Source organism: Oncorhynchus clarkii, unplaced genomic scaffold, assembly GCF_045791955.1.
Source record: "Oncorhynchus clarkii lewisi isolate Uvic-CL-2024 unplaced genomic scaffold, UVic_Ocla_1.0 unplaced_contig_6757_pilon_pilon, whole genome shotgun sequence".
NCBI classification, from domain to species: Eukaryota; Metazoa; Chordata; class Actinopteri; order Salmoniformes; family Salmonidae; genus Oncorhynchus; species Oncorhynchus clarkii.
The window spans coordinates 358,760-376,458 of record NW_027261001.1 but is presented as its reverse complement, the minus strand read 5'-3'; the positions used below and the strand labels follow the sequence as shown (position 1 = coordinate 376,458).

The window sequence follows — 17,699 nt, the reverse complement described above, 5'->3', positions numbered from 1 at the left end:
CTCTCTCTCCCTCTTTCCCTCTCTCTCTCTCTTCCTCTCTCCCTCCCTCCCTCCCTCAGTGTGTGGTGTTTGCCATGACATCAGGCCAGATGTGGAACCACATCCGCGGCCCACCTTACGCACACAAGAACCCCCAGAACGGCCAAGTGGTGAGTCTGTCCACCTCTACATCCACTCCTGATTGATGTTTTTCTGGGGCTGTAAACACTGAATGGACAAAACATTAGGAACACCTGCTCTTTCCATGACACAGACTGACCAGGTGAATCCAGGTGAAAGCTATGATCCCTTGATGATGTCACTTGTTAAATCCACTTCAATCAGTGTAGATGAAGGGGAGGAGGCAGGTTAAAGAAGGATTTCTGAGCCTTGAGGCAATTGAGACATGGATTGTGTATGTGTGTCATTCAGAGGGTGAATGGGCAAGACAACAGATTGAAGTGCCTTTGAACGGGGTATGGTAGTAGGTGCCTTTGAACGGGGTATGGTAGTAGGTGTCTTTGAACGGGGTATGGTAGTAGGTGCCTTTGAACGGGGTATGGTAGTAGGTGCCTTTGAACGGGGTATGGTAGTAGGTGTCTTTGAACGGGGTATGGTAGTAGGTGCCTTTGAACGGGGTATGGTAGTAGGTGTCTTTGAACGGGGTATGGTAGTAGGTGTCTTTGAACGGGGTATGGTAGTAGGTGTCTTTGAACGGGGTATGGTAATAGGTGCCTTTGAACGGGGTATGGTAGTAGGTGCCTTTGAACGGGGTATGGTAGTAGGTGCCTTTGAACGGGGTATGGTAGTAGGTGTCTTTGAACGGGGTATGGTAGTAGGTGCCTTTGAACGGGGTATGGTAGTAGGTGCCTTTGAACGAGGTATGGTAGTAGGTGCCTTTGAACGGGGTATGGTAGTAGGTGCCTTTGAACGGGGTATGGTAGTAGGTGTCTTTGAACGGGGTATGGTAGTAGGTGCCTTTGAACGGGGTATGGTAGTAGGTGCCTTTTAACGGGGTATGGTAGTAGGTGCCTTTGAACGGGGTATGGTAGTAGGTGCCTTTGAACGGGGTATGGTAGTAGGTGCCTTTGAACGGGGTATGGTAGTAGGTGTCTTTGAACGGGGTATGGTAGTAGGTGCCTTTGAACGGGGTATGGTAGTAGGTGTCTTTGAACGGGGTATGGTAGTAGGTGTCTTTGAACGGGGTATGGTAGTAGGTGCCTTTGAACGAGGTACGGTAGTAGGTGTCTTTGAACGGGGTATGGTAGTAGGTGTCTTTGAACGGGGTATGGTAGTAGGTGTCTTTGAACGGGGTATGGTAGTAGGTGTCTTTGAACAGGGTATGGTAGTAGGTGCCAGGCACAGCGGTTTGTGTCACGAACTGCAATGCCACTGGGTTTTAAAACCTCAACAGTTTCCTGTGTGTACCAAGACTGGTCCACCACCCAAAGGACATCCAGACAACTTGACACAACTGTGGGAAGCCTTGGAGTCAACATGGGCCAGCATCCCTGTGGAACGCTTTCAACACCTTGTAGAGTGGGGGGGGCAACTCAATATTAGGAAGGCGTTCTTAATGTTTTGTACACTCAATGTTGGCTATTGGCTTTTCACTCTTTCCCTCTCCTCTCATCCCCCCTCTCATATCCCTCCTCTCATCCCTCCTCTCATCCCTCCTCTCATCCCTCCTCTCATATCCCTCCTCTCATCCCTCCTCTCATCCCTCCTCTCATCCCTCCTCTCATATCCCTCCTATCATCCCTCCTCTCATCCCTCCTCTCATATCCCTCCACTCATCCCTCCTCTCATCCCTCCTCTCATATCCCTCCTCTCATCCCTCCTCTCATCCCTCCTCTCATCCCTCCTCTCATATCCCTCCTATCATCCCTCCTCTCATCCCTCCTCTCATATCCCTCCACTCATCCCTCCTCTCATCCCTCCTCTCATATCCCTCCTCTCATCCCTTCTCTCATCCCTCCTCTCATCCCTCCTCTCATCCCTCCTCTCATATCCCTCCTATCATCCCTCCTCTCATCCCTCCTCTCATATCCCTCCACTCATCCCTCCTCTCATCCCTCCTCTCATATCCCTCCTCTCATCCCTCCTCTCATCCCTCCTCTCATCCCTCCTCTCATCCCCCTCTTCTGTGTACGTCGCCACGTCTAGAAATGAAGCGATGGGAAACGCTGACTTGTTTTCCCCAGTGAAAGACGGGACAGAGACGTCTCTCATTGAGCTCCATGTGTGAATTCAAGATGGAACTTTCTGAGTGTCAGACCTGACCTCTCAACGACACCGTAACCCTGTACAGTCACTGAATTAGCCACGGTCTTTTCAATTAGCACCTCAATAACCTAGAGGATAATAGGCTTTCACACTGTGGTGAAATCCTTAACGCTGTTCCACTGGAGCAAAAAGTGTTGAGACTTGGTCAGAATGAGTCACACACACACACACACACACACACACACACACACACACGTGTCATAGGTGGAGAAATGTAAATAAAGCCCTATACCATAAGCATTGTCAGACAGGTGGTAACCACAAGGTTGTTATGTCTGATCTGAGTACTGTTCTTATTGCTCTTACTCTTGATCTCCAGTCTGTAGTGCTCTCGTCTATACTGGTCTCAGATCAGTGTTAAAGCCATCTATGGCGCTCTAAGCCCCACCCTGGAGAAGGGTTTCTGGGGATGGGGGGGTCGTAAAAGACCCCACCTGGAGCTGTGTGTGTGTCTGTGTGTGTGTGTGTGTGAGCGGCCAGCTGGGAGTCACAGTGGCTTTATGTCAGTCCAGAGACATGTCAGGGTTGCTGTGTCCCAGACACTCAGACGGTTGTATGTCGACGTTTCCCGTCTGGACGATTACGAGGAGACTCGGCTAGGAAATACAGTTTATAGGGGGGGGAGAAGGCCAATATAACACACTTGGACACACACACACTCTCCCCTCGGACAGACATACACACTCCCACACGGACGGACACAGACACACACATACTCCCACACGGACAGACACACACTCACTCCCACACGGACAGACACACACACACACAGACAGGGACAGACACACACACACACACACACTCCCACACGGACAGATACACACACACTCCCACACGGACAGACACACACACACTCCCCCACGGACAGACACACACTCCACACGGACAGACACACACACTCCCACACGGACGGACACAGACACACACACACTCCCACACGGACAGACACACACTCACTCCCACACGGACAGACACACACACACACAGACAGGGACAGACACACACACACACACACACTCCCACACGGACAGATACACACACACTCCCACACGGACAGACACACACACACTCCCCCACGGACAGACACACACTCCACACGGACAGACACACGCTCCCACACGGACAGACACACACACTCCCACACGGACAGACACACACACTCCCACACGGACAGACACACACACTCCCACACGGACAGACACACACACACTCCCACACGGACAGACACACACACTCCCACACGGACAGACACACACACACTCCCACACGGACAGACACACACACACTCCCACACGGACAGACACACACACTCCCACACGGACAGACACACACACACACAGACAGGGACAAGTAAAAACATGTTGTTTGACTCTTTAGATCCAGTTTGATATGTTAGTTCTAAACCATCTATAAGATATATATATATATATACAGTGGGGCAAAAAAGTATTTAGTCAGCCACCAATTGTGCAAGTTCTCCCACTTAAAAAGATGAGAGAGGCCTGTAATTTTCATCATAGGTACACTTCAACTATGGCAGACAAAATGAGGGGGAAAAATCCAGAAAATCACATTGTAGAATTTTTATGAATTTATTTGCAAATTATGGTGGAAAATAAGTATTTGGTCACCTATAAACAAGCAAGATTTCTGGCTCTCACAGACCTGTAACTTCTTCCTCTGTCCTCCACTCGTTACCTGTATTAATGGCACCTGTTTGAACTTGTTATCAGTATAAAAGACACCTGTCCACAACCTCAAACAGTCACACTCCAAACTCCACTATGGCCAAGACCAAAGAGCTGTCAAAGGACACCAGAAACAAAATTGTAGACCTGCACCAGGCTGGGAAGACTGAATCTGCAATAGGTAAGCAGCTTGGTTTGAAGAAATCAACTGTGGGAGCAATTATTAGGAAATGGAAGACATACACATAATCTCCCTCGATCTGGGGCTCCACGCAAGTTCTCGCCCCGTGGGGTCAAAATTATCACAAGAACGGTGAGCAAAAATCCCAGAACCACACGGGGGGACCTAGTGAATGACCTGCAGAGAGCTGGGACCAAAGTAACAAAGCCTACCATCAGTAACACACTACGCCGCCAGGGACTCAAATCCTGCAGTGCCAGACGTGTCCCCCTGCTTAAGCCAGTACATGTCCAGGCCCGTCTGAAGTTTGCTAGAGAGCATTTATTTGGATGATCCAGAAGAAGATTGGGAGAATGTCATATGGTCAGATGAAACCAAAATATAACTTTTTGGTAAAAACTCAACTCGTCGTGTTTGGAGGACAAAGAATGCTGAGTTGCATCCAAAGAACACCATACCTACTGTGAAGCATGGGGGTGGAAACATCATGCTTTGGGGCTGTTTTTCTGCAAAGGGACCAGGACGACTGATCCGTGTAATGGAAAGAATGAATGGCGCCATGTATCGTGAGATTTTGAATGAAAACCTCCTTCCATCAGCAAGGTCAAAGTCCGTGAAAGTCCGTGTTGCCCAGCAACAGCCCCAAAACATCACTGCTCTAGAGGAGATCTGCATGGAGGAATGGGCTAAAATACCAGCAACAGTGTGTGAAAACCTTGTGAAGACTTACAGAAAACGTTTGACCTCTGTCATTGCCAACAAAGGGTATATAACAAACTTTTGTTATTGACCAAATACTTATTTTCCAACATAATTTGCAAATAAATTCATTAAAAATCCTACATTGTGATTTTCACATTTTTTTCTTCTAATTTTGTCTGTCATAGTTGAAGTGTACCTATGATGAAAATTAAAGGCCTCTGTAACGGCTTTCTTCTATCTCCTCTTCTGATGAAGAGGTAGAACAAGGATCGGACCAAAATGCAGCGTGTAGATTGCGATCCATGTTTTAATGAACAAATGTAAAACACGAATCAATACAAATACTACAAAATAAAGAACGTAATGAACGTAACGAAAACCTAAACAGCCTATCTGGTGAAAACACATAGACAGGAACAATCACCCACAAACACACAGTGAAACCCAGGCTACCTAAATATGGTTCCCAATCAGAGACAATGACGAACACCTGCCTCTGATTGAGAACCATATCAGGCCGAACATAGAACTGGACAAACTAGACATGTAACATAGAATGCCCACTCAGATCACACCCTGACCAACCAAAACATAGAAAATACAAAGTAAACTATGGTCAGGGCGTGACAGTACCCCCCCCCCAAGGTGCGGACTCCGGCCGCAAAACCTGAACCTATAGGGGAGGGTCTGGGTGGGCATCTGTCCGCGGTGGCGGCTCTGGCGCTGGACGTGGACCCCACTCCATGACAGTTTTAATCCCCCTCCTAAACGTCCCTAAATAGGTTACCCACCACAATGATAACATGGGACAGAGGGACAGCTCGGGACAGAGGTAACTCGGGACAGATGGGTAGCTCAGCACTGAGAGGAAGCTCAGCACTGAGAAGAAGCTCAGCACTGAGAGGAAGCCCAGGCAGGTAGTAGAAACTACCAGAACCTGGCTGGCTGGCGGTTTCAGCAGATCCTGGTCGACTGGCGGATCTGGGAGAATCTGGTCGACTGGCGGATCTGGGAGAATCTGGTCGACTGGCGGATCTGGGAGAATCTGGACGACTGGCAGATCTGAGAGAGTCTGGACGACTGGCAGATCTGAGAGAGTCTGGACGACTGGCAGATCTGGAAGAGTCTGGTCGACTGGCAGATCTGGAAGAGTCTGGTCGACTGGCAGATCTGGAAGAGTCTGGTCGACTGGCAGATCTGGAAGAGTCTGGTCGACTGGCAGATCTGGAAGAGTCTGGTCGACTGGCAGATCTGGAAGAGTCTGGTCGACTGGCAGATCTGGAAGAGTCTGGACGACTGGCAGATCTGGAAGAGTCTGGACGACTGGCAGATCTGGAAGAGTCTGGACGACTGGCAGATCTGGAAGAGTCTGGACGACTGGCAGATCTGGAAGAGTCTGGTCGACTGGCAGATCTGGAAGAGTCTGGTCGACTGGCAGATCTGGAAGAGTCTGGTCGACTGGCAGATCTGGAAGAGTCTGGTCGACTGGCAGATCTGGAAGAGTCTGGACGACTGGCAGATCTGGAAGAGTCTGGACGACTGGCAGATCTGGAAGAGTCTGGACGACTGGCAGATCTGGAAGAGTCTGGACGACTGGCAGATCTGGAAGAGTCTGGACGACTGGCAGATCTGGAAGAGTCTGGACGACTGGCAGATCTGGAAGAGTCTGGTCGACTGGCAGCTCTGGCTGCTCCATGCTGACTGGCTGCTCCATGATGACTGGTAGCTCTGGCTGCTCCATGCTGACTGGCTGCTCCATGCTGACTGGCAGCTCTGGCTGCTCCATGCTGACTGGCTGCTCCATGCTGACTGGCAGCTCTGGCTGCTCCATGCTGACTGGCAGCTCTGGCTGCTCCATGCTGACTGGCTGCTCCATGCTGACTGGCTGCTCCATGCTGACTGGCGGCCCTGGCTGCTCCATGCTGACTGGCGGCCCTGGCTGCTCCATGCTGACTGGCGGCCCTGGCTGCTCCTTGCAGACTGGCAGCTCTGGCGGCTCCTTGCAGACTGGCAGCTCTGGCGGCTCCTTGCAGACTGGCAGCTTTGGCGGCATCCTGCAGACAGGCAGCTCTGGCGGCTCCTTGCAGACTGGCAGCTCCATGCAGACTGGCAGCTCTATGCAGACTGGCAGCTCCATGCAGACTGGCAGCTCCATGCAGACTGGCAGCTCTATGCTAACTGGCAGCTCTATGCTAACTGGCAGCTCTATGCTAACTGGCAGCTCTATGCTAACTGGCAGCTCTATGTTAACTGGCAGTTCTGAACAGGCGGGAGACTCCGGCAGCGCTGTAGAGAAGGAAGGCTCTAACAGCGCTAAACAGGCGGGAGACTCCGACAGCGCTGGAGAGGAGGAAGGCTCTGGCAGCGCTGGACAGGCGAGGCGCACTGTAGGCCTGATGCGTGGTGCTGGCACTGGTGGTACTGGGCCAAGGACACGCACAGGAAGCCTGGTGCGGGGAGCTGCTACCGGAGGGCTGGGGTGTGGAGGTGGTACTGGAAAAACCGGACCGTGCAGGCGCACTGGAGCTCTTGAGCACCGAGCCTGCCCAACCTTACCTGGTTGAATGCTCACGGTCGCCCTGCCAGTGCGGCGAGGTGGAATAGCCCGCACTGGGCTATGCAGGCGAACCGGAGACACCGAGCGCAAGGCTGGTGCCATGTAAGCCGGCCCAAGGAGACGCACTGGGGACCAGCTGCGTAGAGCCGGCTTCATGGCATTAGGCTCGACGCTCAATCTAGCCCGGCAGACACGCGGAGCTGGAATATACCGCACCGGGCTATGCACCCGCACTGGAGACACCGTGCGCACCACTGCATAACACGGTGCCTGTCCGGTCTCTCTAGCCCCCCGGTAAGCACAGGGAGTCTGCTCAGGTCTCCTACCTGGCATAGCCATACTCCCTGTTAGCCCCCCCCCAAGAAATTTTTGGGGCTGCCTCTCAGGCTTCCATCCGCGTCGCCGTGCTGCCTTCTCATACCAGCGCCTCTCTGCTTTCACCGCCTCCATTCTACGGTAACCTTCCTCGCACTGCTCCAGCGAATCCCAGGCGGGCTCCGGCACTCTCCCTGGGTCGGCCGCCCACCTGTCGATCTCCTCCCAAGTAGTATACTCCATACTGTACTCCTCCTTGGGCTGTTCCTGTTGTTTCTTCTCCCGCTGCACCTTAGTGCGGCTACACTCCCCTGGTTTAGCCCAGGGTCCTCTCCCGTCGAGGATTTCCTCCCATGTCCAGAAATCCTTATTGCGCTTCTCCTCGCGCTGCTCCTGCCTGTTGACACGCTGCTTGGTCCGTTGGTGGTGGGTGATTCTGTAACGGCTTTCTTCTATCTCCTCTTCTGATGAAGAGGTAGAACAAGGATCGGACCAAAATGCAGCGTGTAGATTGCGATCCATGTTTTAATGAACAAATGTAAAACACGAATCAATACAAATACTACAAAATAAAGAACGTAATGAACGTAACGAAAACCTAAACAGCCTATCTGGTGAAAACACATAGACAGGAACAATCACCCACAAACACACAGTGAAACCCAGGCTACCTAAATATGGTTCCCAATCAGAGACAATGACGAACACCTGCCTCTGATTGAGAACCATATCAGGCCGAACATAGAACTGGACAAACTAGACATGTAACATAGAATGCCCACTCAGATCACACCCTGACCAACCAAAACATAGAAAATACAAAGTAAACTATGGTCAGGGCGTGACAGCCTCTCTCATCTTTTTAAGTGGGAGAACTTGCACAATTAGTGGTTGACTAAATACTTTTTTGCCCCACTGTATATATAAAATATCTGTTTCTCCCAACAGTCAGAAAAGCAATATAGCATTAGGTGGTGGAATAGATGGATGTAACATTGGAATGGCACATTAAGAGATGGACAGACAGATCGATAAATATTTTTTCTTCTCCTGTACTCGGTTTTCTGAGAAAGAGAGGGAGAGCTTGACACACAGTTAGAGGATTAGAAGAAAATTAGGTTCTCCTCTTGAAGAGTCGGTTTTCAGACAGACAGACAGACAGACAGACAGACAGACAGACAGACAGACAGACAGACAGACAGACAGACAGACAAATCAGAATGAAAGGAGCATTGGGATGACAATTAAGAGGAAGAGATAATTACTAATGGGCTAAAAATTGTTAAACGACACATTATGTGTCATTTGTGGGGTGTGAACAGAGTGAGAAGATGGTGGACTGTATCAGAGGCTGTAGGGTGGGTTGGTTCTTCTGTCCTTGTGGGGACCTATATTCCCCACAAGGATAGTAAAATGTGACCAACCGCCTCGATTCGGTCTTATGTAGCAAAATTTGAAATTGTGTTTTTTACATTGGATAAAAGTAGAGACTAGAAAATGGTAGATCATACACTGCAGTTGATGGACAATGGGAAAGTAATTCTGCTTTGAAAGTTGATAAACTTGTAACCTCACTTTTGAGAAAATGGCCCTTGAATATTTTGGTACACCTAGTGGAGAGCTCTTCTTTGTCCATGTCGATTCTGCATCGCTCACACCCTCTTAAGCTTTAGCCCCACCCATCTCTTTAAGGATTCACATGTGCGGTCATGTGGTAAACACACGCTATATCTATTCAAATCTATGTTTATTTGTCACATGCTCAGGATACAGAAGGTGGAAACAGTACAGTTGTAGTACTTGCATAGTAGCAGTATCAAAAACACAAATTGTCCAGATAAAAATATTGTATAAATATTTTCTCGTTGTTAGATGATGCTCACCTGACACACCTGTCTAAATTGATGGGTCATGTGAAGGAAATGCTATAACCAACCCCCAGCCACATCTAGCTAAGTGGATGGGTCACTATTGTCTGGACATGCACACATGTTCATGAAATACAATAGGTGGCCGTAATCACCCCCACACACACCTGGCTAGTTTGATGGGTCATGTAATATCTGTCGATAGCGCTACATTCAGGGCATCAAATGTTGAGAAAAGTAGCAAAACGTTTGTAGTTCTCTGGCTAACGTTATATCTTTCAGAAACGGCACAGTAGAAAGGACTGTCAATACATACTATTACAGCTCACGTTATAGACAGAAGCGGCTACATGGCAAACCAATCCAAACTCATCTCCTTGCATGTCCAGCCCATCCATTATCTCAGCCAATCATGGCTTGTGGGAAGGTTCCTGACTTTTTCCGTGGCTAAACCAACCAGGCTCCTAATGTAACAATTTGATTTGTATTTATGAACAGAGAACAGATGTCACTAAGGTTCTGCCTAGCAACAGAGATGCATGCATTGGCTGTTCAGATGTGTAGGAGGAAACTCGTTATAGGAGAAAGGGTTAAATATCAGTGCTTGTGTGAATGTATTTTGTCTTACTCAGCTGTATCGACCCAATGGGTGAATAAACTTGGTTTGAGCTTTATGAAGCGTCCGTGAGTTTTAATAGGTTCATTTAGAACCTAACAGGTGTTAGGTTTAGTGTTAGGTTTAGGGGTGAGGGAAAATAGGATTTGGAATGGAAATCAATTTTAGGTTTCCACGAGCATAGAAGAACAAAAGTGTGTGTGTGTGTGTGTTTTTTTATCAGCTTCTGCAGTTCCAACAGATTTTTCAGACTACAAAGGGAAGCCAACCAAACCCTAAGCATCTGTTGTTGTTACTGTGCTTATTTACTGGGAAAATATTATCCTTGTCGAAAGGCAACCAAAAACTAAAAATAGTACTCTCAAACTACAGGGTGTTTTTCCAGAAAGATTTCCCGGTCATCATTTATAGTTGTGCATCGGAGTGTGAAATTAAAAAAACAGAGAGAAAAACATTTAGTGGAGAGGGAGGAGAGAAGAAACGGTGCCTTGATTACCAAACTAAAAGCTACATTTGCATGAAATGATCCTCTTGTCAGACTACTGGATGTCCTTTCTGCTTTTTCTTCCCCCTCTTTCTCTCCTCCCTCCTTCTTCTGGCCCATCCAATCTTCTCTCCCTTATCACCCTCTCCCTTCATCTCTGGCCGGGCTCTAAACCCTTTGGAGAGAGAGAGAAGGAGAGGGAGGGAGACCAGGGTTGTTTGGGTAGTAAAAGCGACTGATGCGGTTGGCCAGTCGGTTCAGCCTGTGCAGAAAAGTTCATGGGCGACTGGAGCTGTTTGACGACACAGAGAAGAGAGAGAGTGAGAGAAGAAAGAGGGAGAGAGAAGAGAGAGAGAGTGAGAGAAGAAAGAGGGAGAGAGAAGAGAGAGAAGAGAGAGAGAGAGAAATAGACCTCTTACAATCCTGTCTGCTTTTCTCTGTTTCCCTCTCTTACTATCCCCACTTCTCTCGCGCTCTTTTACCTCTTGCTCTTTCTCTCACCTCCCCCTCTCTTTCTCTCACCTCTCCCTCTCTTTCTCTCACCTCCCCCCTCTCTTTCTCTCACCTCCCCCTCCCTTTCTCTCACCTCCCCCGCTCTTTCTCTCACCTCCCCCTCGCTTTCTCTCACCTCCCCCTCTCTTTCTCTCACCTCCCCCTCTCTTTCTCTCACCTCCCCTTCTCTTTCTCTGACCTCCCCCTCTCTTTCTCTCACCCCCCCCTCTCTTTCTCTCACCTCTCCCTCCCTTCTTTCTCTCACCTCCCCCCTCTCTTTCTCTCACCTCCCCCTCTCTTTCTCTCACCTCCCCCCTCTCTTTCTCTCACCTCCCCCCTCTCTTTCTCTCACCCCCCCTCTCTTTCTTTTACCTCCCCCTCTCTTTCTCTCACCTACCCCTCTCTTTCTCTCACCTCCCCCTCTCTTTCTCTCACCTCCCCCTCTCTTTCATACACCTCCCCCTCTCTTTCTCTCACCTCCCCCCTCTCTTTCTCTCATCCCCCCTCTTTCTCTCCCCTCCCCCTCTCTTTCTCTCACCTTCCCCCTCTCTTTCTCTAACCTACCCCTCCCTTTCTCTCACCTCCCCTCTCTCTTTCTCTCACCTCCCCCCTCTCTTTCTCTCACCTCCCCCTCTCTTTCATACACCTCCCCTCTCTTTCTCTCACCTCCCCTCTCTTTCTATCACCTCCCCTCTCTTTCTCTCACCTCCCCCTCTCTTTCTCTCACCTACCCCTCTCTTTCTCTCACCTCCCCCTCTCTTTCTCTCACCTCCACCCTCTCTTTCTCTCACCTCCCCCCTCTCTTTCTCTCACCTCCCTTCTCTCTCTCTCCCCCTCTCTCTCTCTCTCTCTCTCCTACTCTCTCTCTCTCCTACTCTTTCTCTCTCACCATCTCTCTCTCTCCTACTCTCTTACCATCTCTTAACATCTATCTATCTCTCTCTCTATCTGAACAGAAAGGTACACCACAAACCAGGCTGGTCTGTATCCGTACAGCCTTCTCTGCCCACAGTCATTTTTTGTTGTATTTTTGTCTGCAGGCAGTTGGCTACCAGACAGGATAATAACATTATAAAAAATGGCCCAATCCTGGAGGAGTATATTGAAAGAATTTGTCAATTGATGAATGGGAACCAAACAGGACTAAACTAGATGAAATTGTATCTGCTCGGTGCCCAAGAACTGCTCTTGAGGATCCCGGATAATGAGAGATGTTGGTGACTAAACAAAGGCCATTTGTTAGTCTATGAGCAGTTTGAGATCCTCCAGGAAGTGACTTTGCAGGCTCAGTGCTGCCCTCTCTCATTGAGGAACTCCAGTTGAAGACCACCCAGGGTTCTGCAGGCTACCATTTAGTAAATCACTTATCCTTATAACTTCTTCTATGTACGATTTTAAAATATACCAGGACATACATCTGGTATATTAGAAGCAATTAGAGGTACCATGAATGCCTTCTAAAATAATTTTCTGTTCACTATAATGTTGGGGCCTGTTTTCTGCTAACAATTCCTGCAGTATCGCGGTCAGCCTTGAACTTCCTTGGCTTTAATGAGAGGGCGCAGTAGTTCTCCCTTGGTTCAAAAGGAGATCTCCAACTGCCGTTCAAGAGAACCAATTTCGCATCCAGGAACTTAAACTGTGGCTTTAGATTGAACCAAAATGGCTGAAGCACTCAGTGCTTTCAGCCTTTCGCTCAAAAATGGTGTACCCATGCAGTTCCAGAGGGGGATGCTCGAAGTAGACGTTGTCACTAACCACAGATCAGATTATATTAACCCCAATCTGAACCTTAACTATGAGGGAGGCGAAACAATATCTGACCCCGTATCTGTGGTTTGGTGGAACTTCACCTCAGCAGCCTAACAGACAGTCAGAAAAGGATGTTCAGAGCCCTGAGGACCTTCTTCTGTTGACCCCTTAGAAATATGTTTTACTTCAACGTTTCATCTGGGTGTTTTAGAGTTCCCCCTGACTGGATCCATCTGTGAAACCGAGACGCTGGGGCGGCTATCTCCTCTGCCTACACATCAGCCACGCCTCACATCCCTTTCCCATATCATCCCAACCCATTACTTCATTAATTAAGTTTGGCTGCAAACAACCTCCTCCGCCCTGCTTCCCAAAGACACGACTCAAGTATATATAAATCTCATATTTTTTTCATAATCCGAGCAGACCGTTGTCACTTTTAATGCGTCTTAGCAAATATTTAGGTTTTCTCCCGGAGATGTTCGTGGGGGGGGGACTGAGTCTATATTAAGTGAATTGAACTGTGAACCAAAGCATGAAACACATATTTGTATTTTGGGCCCTTTTCCAGGATGCTTAGCTCTCCATTCCAAGGGACTGGAGCATTAAAAATGAATCTTTGTGGCGAACGAGCGCCTTAATTAAGAATGGGGAGACCTAGGAGGGATGGAGGGAGGAAGAAAACAGAAGGAGAAAAACAAGCTGAAAAACAAACGCTGATTAACTGTGAATGAATCACTTTGATGGAAAACGTTTCCTTACGGGGACCGGCAGTAGAAAACAACTAAAGGCTCGCCGGGAGCAAGAGGTTTATTATTTATGGAGCTTCTTTTTTTAAATTCTAAATATGTGATTTTTTTTTCTAGATATTTATTTTTATGTGTGCTAGTGCTGGGCTGGAGCAAAACCCCTTCACACCCACCAGCTTCCCAACCCAGAGAGGAGCCTTTTCTACTGTCTGGCACCGATGTTTTTTTACTGAGGTCTGAAGTAGATGATCAAAAGTGCTTCTCTATCGACAGTGGTTGCTAGGGCGGGAGAAAAATCTCCTTAGCAACCCCTCCACCTGTCAATCATTCCCAGAACTCTCAACACAATTGCCTATCGTCTTCCCCCGTTCACCTTAATGCACTTTAACCCACTGGCTCCGTGTCTGTATCCATCTACCCACCCCTCTGTGGTCGCATCACTTCCTCCTCTCTCTCCCAGGCCATCTGTCTCCGAGCCCAGAGATTGAATCAATACGGCTGCATGTGTCAGCGGTATTGCTATATTGAATTTATGTGAGGTTCTTATTGAAATATTATAATGTGGCTGTATGAATTCCAGGCCTCCTGCTCAGCATACAGGGGCGCTGGCAGAATACAGCGTAACGTTTTATGGCCCGGCTAATATTGGCCCCGGGAAAATCTCAGGGTTATGTGGACAATGACTTATGAGGATAGCGAGGACTCTCTGGGACTTTAACGCCACGTTTGAGACGTGCAGCGCTAGTGTCCTTATTGTAGTGTGTGTGTGTGTGTGTGTGTGATGTTTCAGGCGATATATTATATGATTATTGTGGTAGTGGTGATGATGATAACAGTGATGATGACAGTGAGGATGGTGATCTGGCATTGATAATAGTGACATTATGATGGTTGATGATAAGAATGTGGAAGGTTGACAACTTTTCCAGATACCTTAGGATAGGACAGACAGACTATTTAGGTATTTTCACTGACAGACAGGAATCCAAACATACTCCATTCATCTGAACTGTGTTTTCTCTTTCTCTCTCTCTGTTTCTCTCTGTTTCTCTCTCTCTGTTTCTCTCTGTTTCTCTCTCTCTGTTTCTCTCTCTCTGTTTCTCTCTGTTTCTCTCTGTTTCTCTCTCTGTTTCTCTCTCTGTTTGTCTCTCTCTCTGCCTCTCTCTCTGTTTCTCTCTGTTTCTCTCTCTGTTTATCTCTCTCTCTGCCTCTCTCTCTGTTTCTCTCTGTCTCTCTCTCTGTTTCTCTCTGTTTCTCTCTCTCTGTTTCTCTCTGTTTCTCTCTGTTTCTCTCTGTTTCTCTCTCTCTGTTTCTCTCTGTTTCTCTCTGTTTCTCTCTCTGTTTATCTCTCTCTCTGTCTCTGCCTCTCTCTCTGTCTCTGCCTCTCTCTCTGTCTCTGCCTCTCTCTCTGTCTCTGCCACTCTCTCTCTGTCTCTGCCTCTCTCTCTGTCTCTGCCGCTCTCTCTGTCTCTGCCGCTCTCTCTCTCTCTGCCTCTGTCTCTACCTCTGCCTCTGTCTCTGCCTTTCTCTGTCTCTGTCTCTCTCTCTGGCTCACTCACTCACTCCCTCACGCACTCACTCACTCACTCCCTCACGCACTCACTCACTCACTCACTCACTCACACACACACACACACACACACATGCACGTTTTCTCACTCACAACGGGCCAGGCTCTGTGCAATATCGATCCTATACACCAGGCTTCCTACTGACTCCTGAACAATGCCTCCTCTGTAGACCACATTCTGACTCTTAACTGAGGAATGCTACAGTGTCTGTCTGGAGACCAGTAAATGGGTAGACAGTGGAGAGGTACAGCTCACATGCATTTCACTCAGTGTCCACTGAATAGAATACAGGGGTCAGTAATGGGTGATGGGGTGGCATTGTACCCTGTTAGAATACAAAGATCAGTAATGGGTGATGGGGTGGCATTGTAACCTGTTAGAATACAGGGATCAGTCATGGGTGATGGGGTGGCATTGTAACCTGTTAGAATACAGGGGTCAGTAATGGGTGATGGGGTGGCATTGTAACCTGTTAGAATACAGGGATCAGTCATGGGTGATGGGGTGGCATTGTAACCTGTTAGAATACAGGGATCAGTCATGGGTTATGGGGTGGCATTGTAACCTGTTAGAATACAGGGATCAGTCATGGGTGATGGGGTGGCATTGTAACCTGTTAGAATACAGGGATCAGTAATGGGTGATGAGGTGGCATTGTAACCTGTTAGAATACAGGGGTCAGTCATGGGTGATGGGGTGGCATTATACCCTGTTAGAATACAGGGATCAGTCATGGGTGATGGGGTGGCATTGTACCCTGTTAGAATACAGGGATCAGTCATGGGTGATGGGGTGGCATTGTAACCTGTTAGAATACAGGGGTCAGTAATGGGTTATGGGGTGGCATTGTAACCTGTTAGAATACAGGGATCAGTCATGGGTGATGGGGTGGCATTGTAACCTGTTAGAATACAGGGGTCAGTAATGGGTGATGGGGTGGCATTGTAACCTGTTAGAATACAGGGGTCAGTAATGGGTGATGGGGTGGCATTGTAACCTGTTAGAATACAGGGATCAGTAATGGGTGATGGGGTGGCATTGTAACCTGTTAGAATACAGGGATCAGTAATGGGTGATTGGTGAACTTCCTCCTCCTTCCTTCTACCCCGTATACAATTAGTATAATTAACAATCATCTCTTTCGCTTTGCTTCTCGCCAACCAAAACACACACTCTCTGTTTCTCCCTGTTCCCTACTCCGCCTCTCCTTTCTGCTTGGTTAACTCCTCATTTATCTGGCTCCTCGAGCCACGTCTTTTGACCTTTGAAGACAGAGGCCGCGGAAACATTGGGTAAAAACAATGAACAGAATCATTTGTTAAAGGTTACCACACGGCACCCCATTAGGCACCAGCCGTGGCTCTCTGGGAAACTATTTGTTTTTGGAGTACCCTCTGGAAAATAACAAGTCAACCATGTTTGACTAGATGCTTTATTTTTCTGAAGCTCTGAGTGGGAGCTTGCGGTCATTTACCAGCTTTTCGATACATCTGCGGGTGTTTGGAATGTCAGACTGTTGAGACGAGATGGAGGACGGGACGTGTGTAGATGGAGAACGGGACGTGTGTAGATGGAGAACGGGACGTGTGTAGACGGAGAACGGGACGTGTGTAGATGGAGAACGGGACGTTTGGAGACGGAGAACGGGACGTGTGTAGATGGAGAACGGGACGTTTGGAGACGGAGAACGGGACGTGTGTAGATGGAGAACGGGACGTGTGTAGATGGAGAACGGGACGTGTGTAGATGGAGAACGGGACGTGTGTAGATGGAGAACGGGACGTGTGTAGATGGAGAACGGGACGTGTGGAGACGGAGAACGGGACGTGTGGAGATGGAGAACGGGACGTGTGTAGATGGAGAACGGGACGTGTGTAGATGGAGAACGGGACGTGTGTAGATGGAGAACGGGGCGTGTGTAGGTGGAGAACGGGACGTGTGGAGGTGGAGAACGGGACGTGTGTAGACGGAGAACGGGACGTGTGGAGACGGAAAACGGGACGTGTGTAGATGGAGAACGGGACGTGTGTAGGTGGAGAACGGGACGTGTGTAGATGGAGAACGGGACGGGACGTGTGTAGATGGAGAACGGGACGTGTGTAGATGGAGAACGGGACGTTTGGAGATGGAGAACGGGACGTGTGTAGATGGAGAACGGGACGTGTGTAGACGAGGACGTGTGTAGATGGAGAACGGGACGTGTGTAGATGGAGAACGGGACGTGTGTAGATGGAGAACGGAACGTGTGTAGACGAGGACGTGTGTAGATGGAGAACGGGACGTGTGTAGATGGAGAACGGGACGTGTGTAGATGGAGAACGGGACGTTTGGAGATGGAGAACGGGACGTGTGTAGATGGAGAACGGGACGTGTGTAGATGGAGAACGGGACGTGTGTAGACGAGGACGTGTGTAGATGGAGAACGGGACGTGTGTAGATGGAGAACGGGACGTGTGTAG

At 48.8% G+C, this 17,699-nt stretch overlaps 1 protein-coding gene across 1 annotated transcript in view; it reads left to right on the top strand.

Moving 5' to 3' along the window:
- Positions 1–17,699, top strand: part of LOC139403125 (dolichyl-diphosphooligosaccharide--protein glycosyltransferase subunit TUSC3) — a 66,405-nt gene that overhangs the window by 12,823 nt on the left and 35,883 nt on the right. Inside the window, exon 5 of the mRNA XM_071146837.1 lies at positions 60–149. Within this exon, the coding sequence (XP_071002938.1) occupies positions 60–149 (90 nt within the window). The remainder of the gene's footprint in view (positions 1–59; positions 150–17,699) is intronic.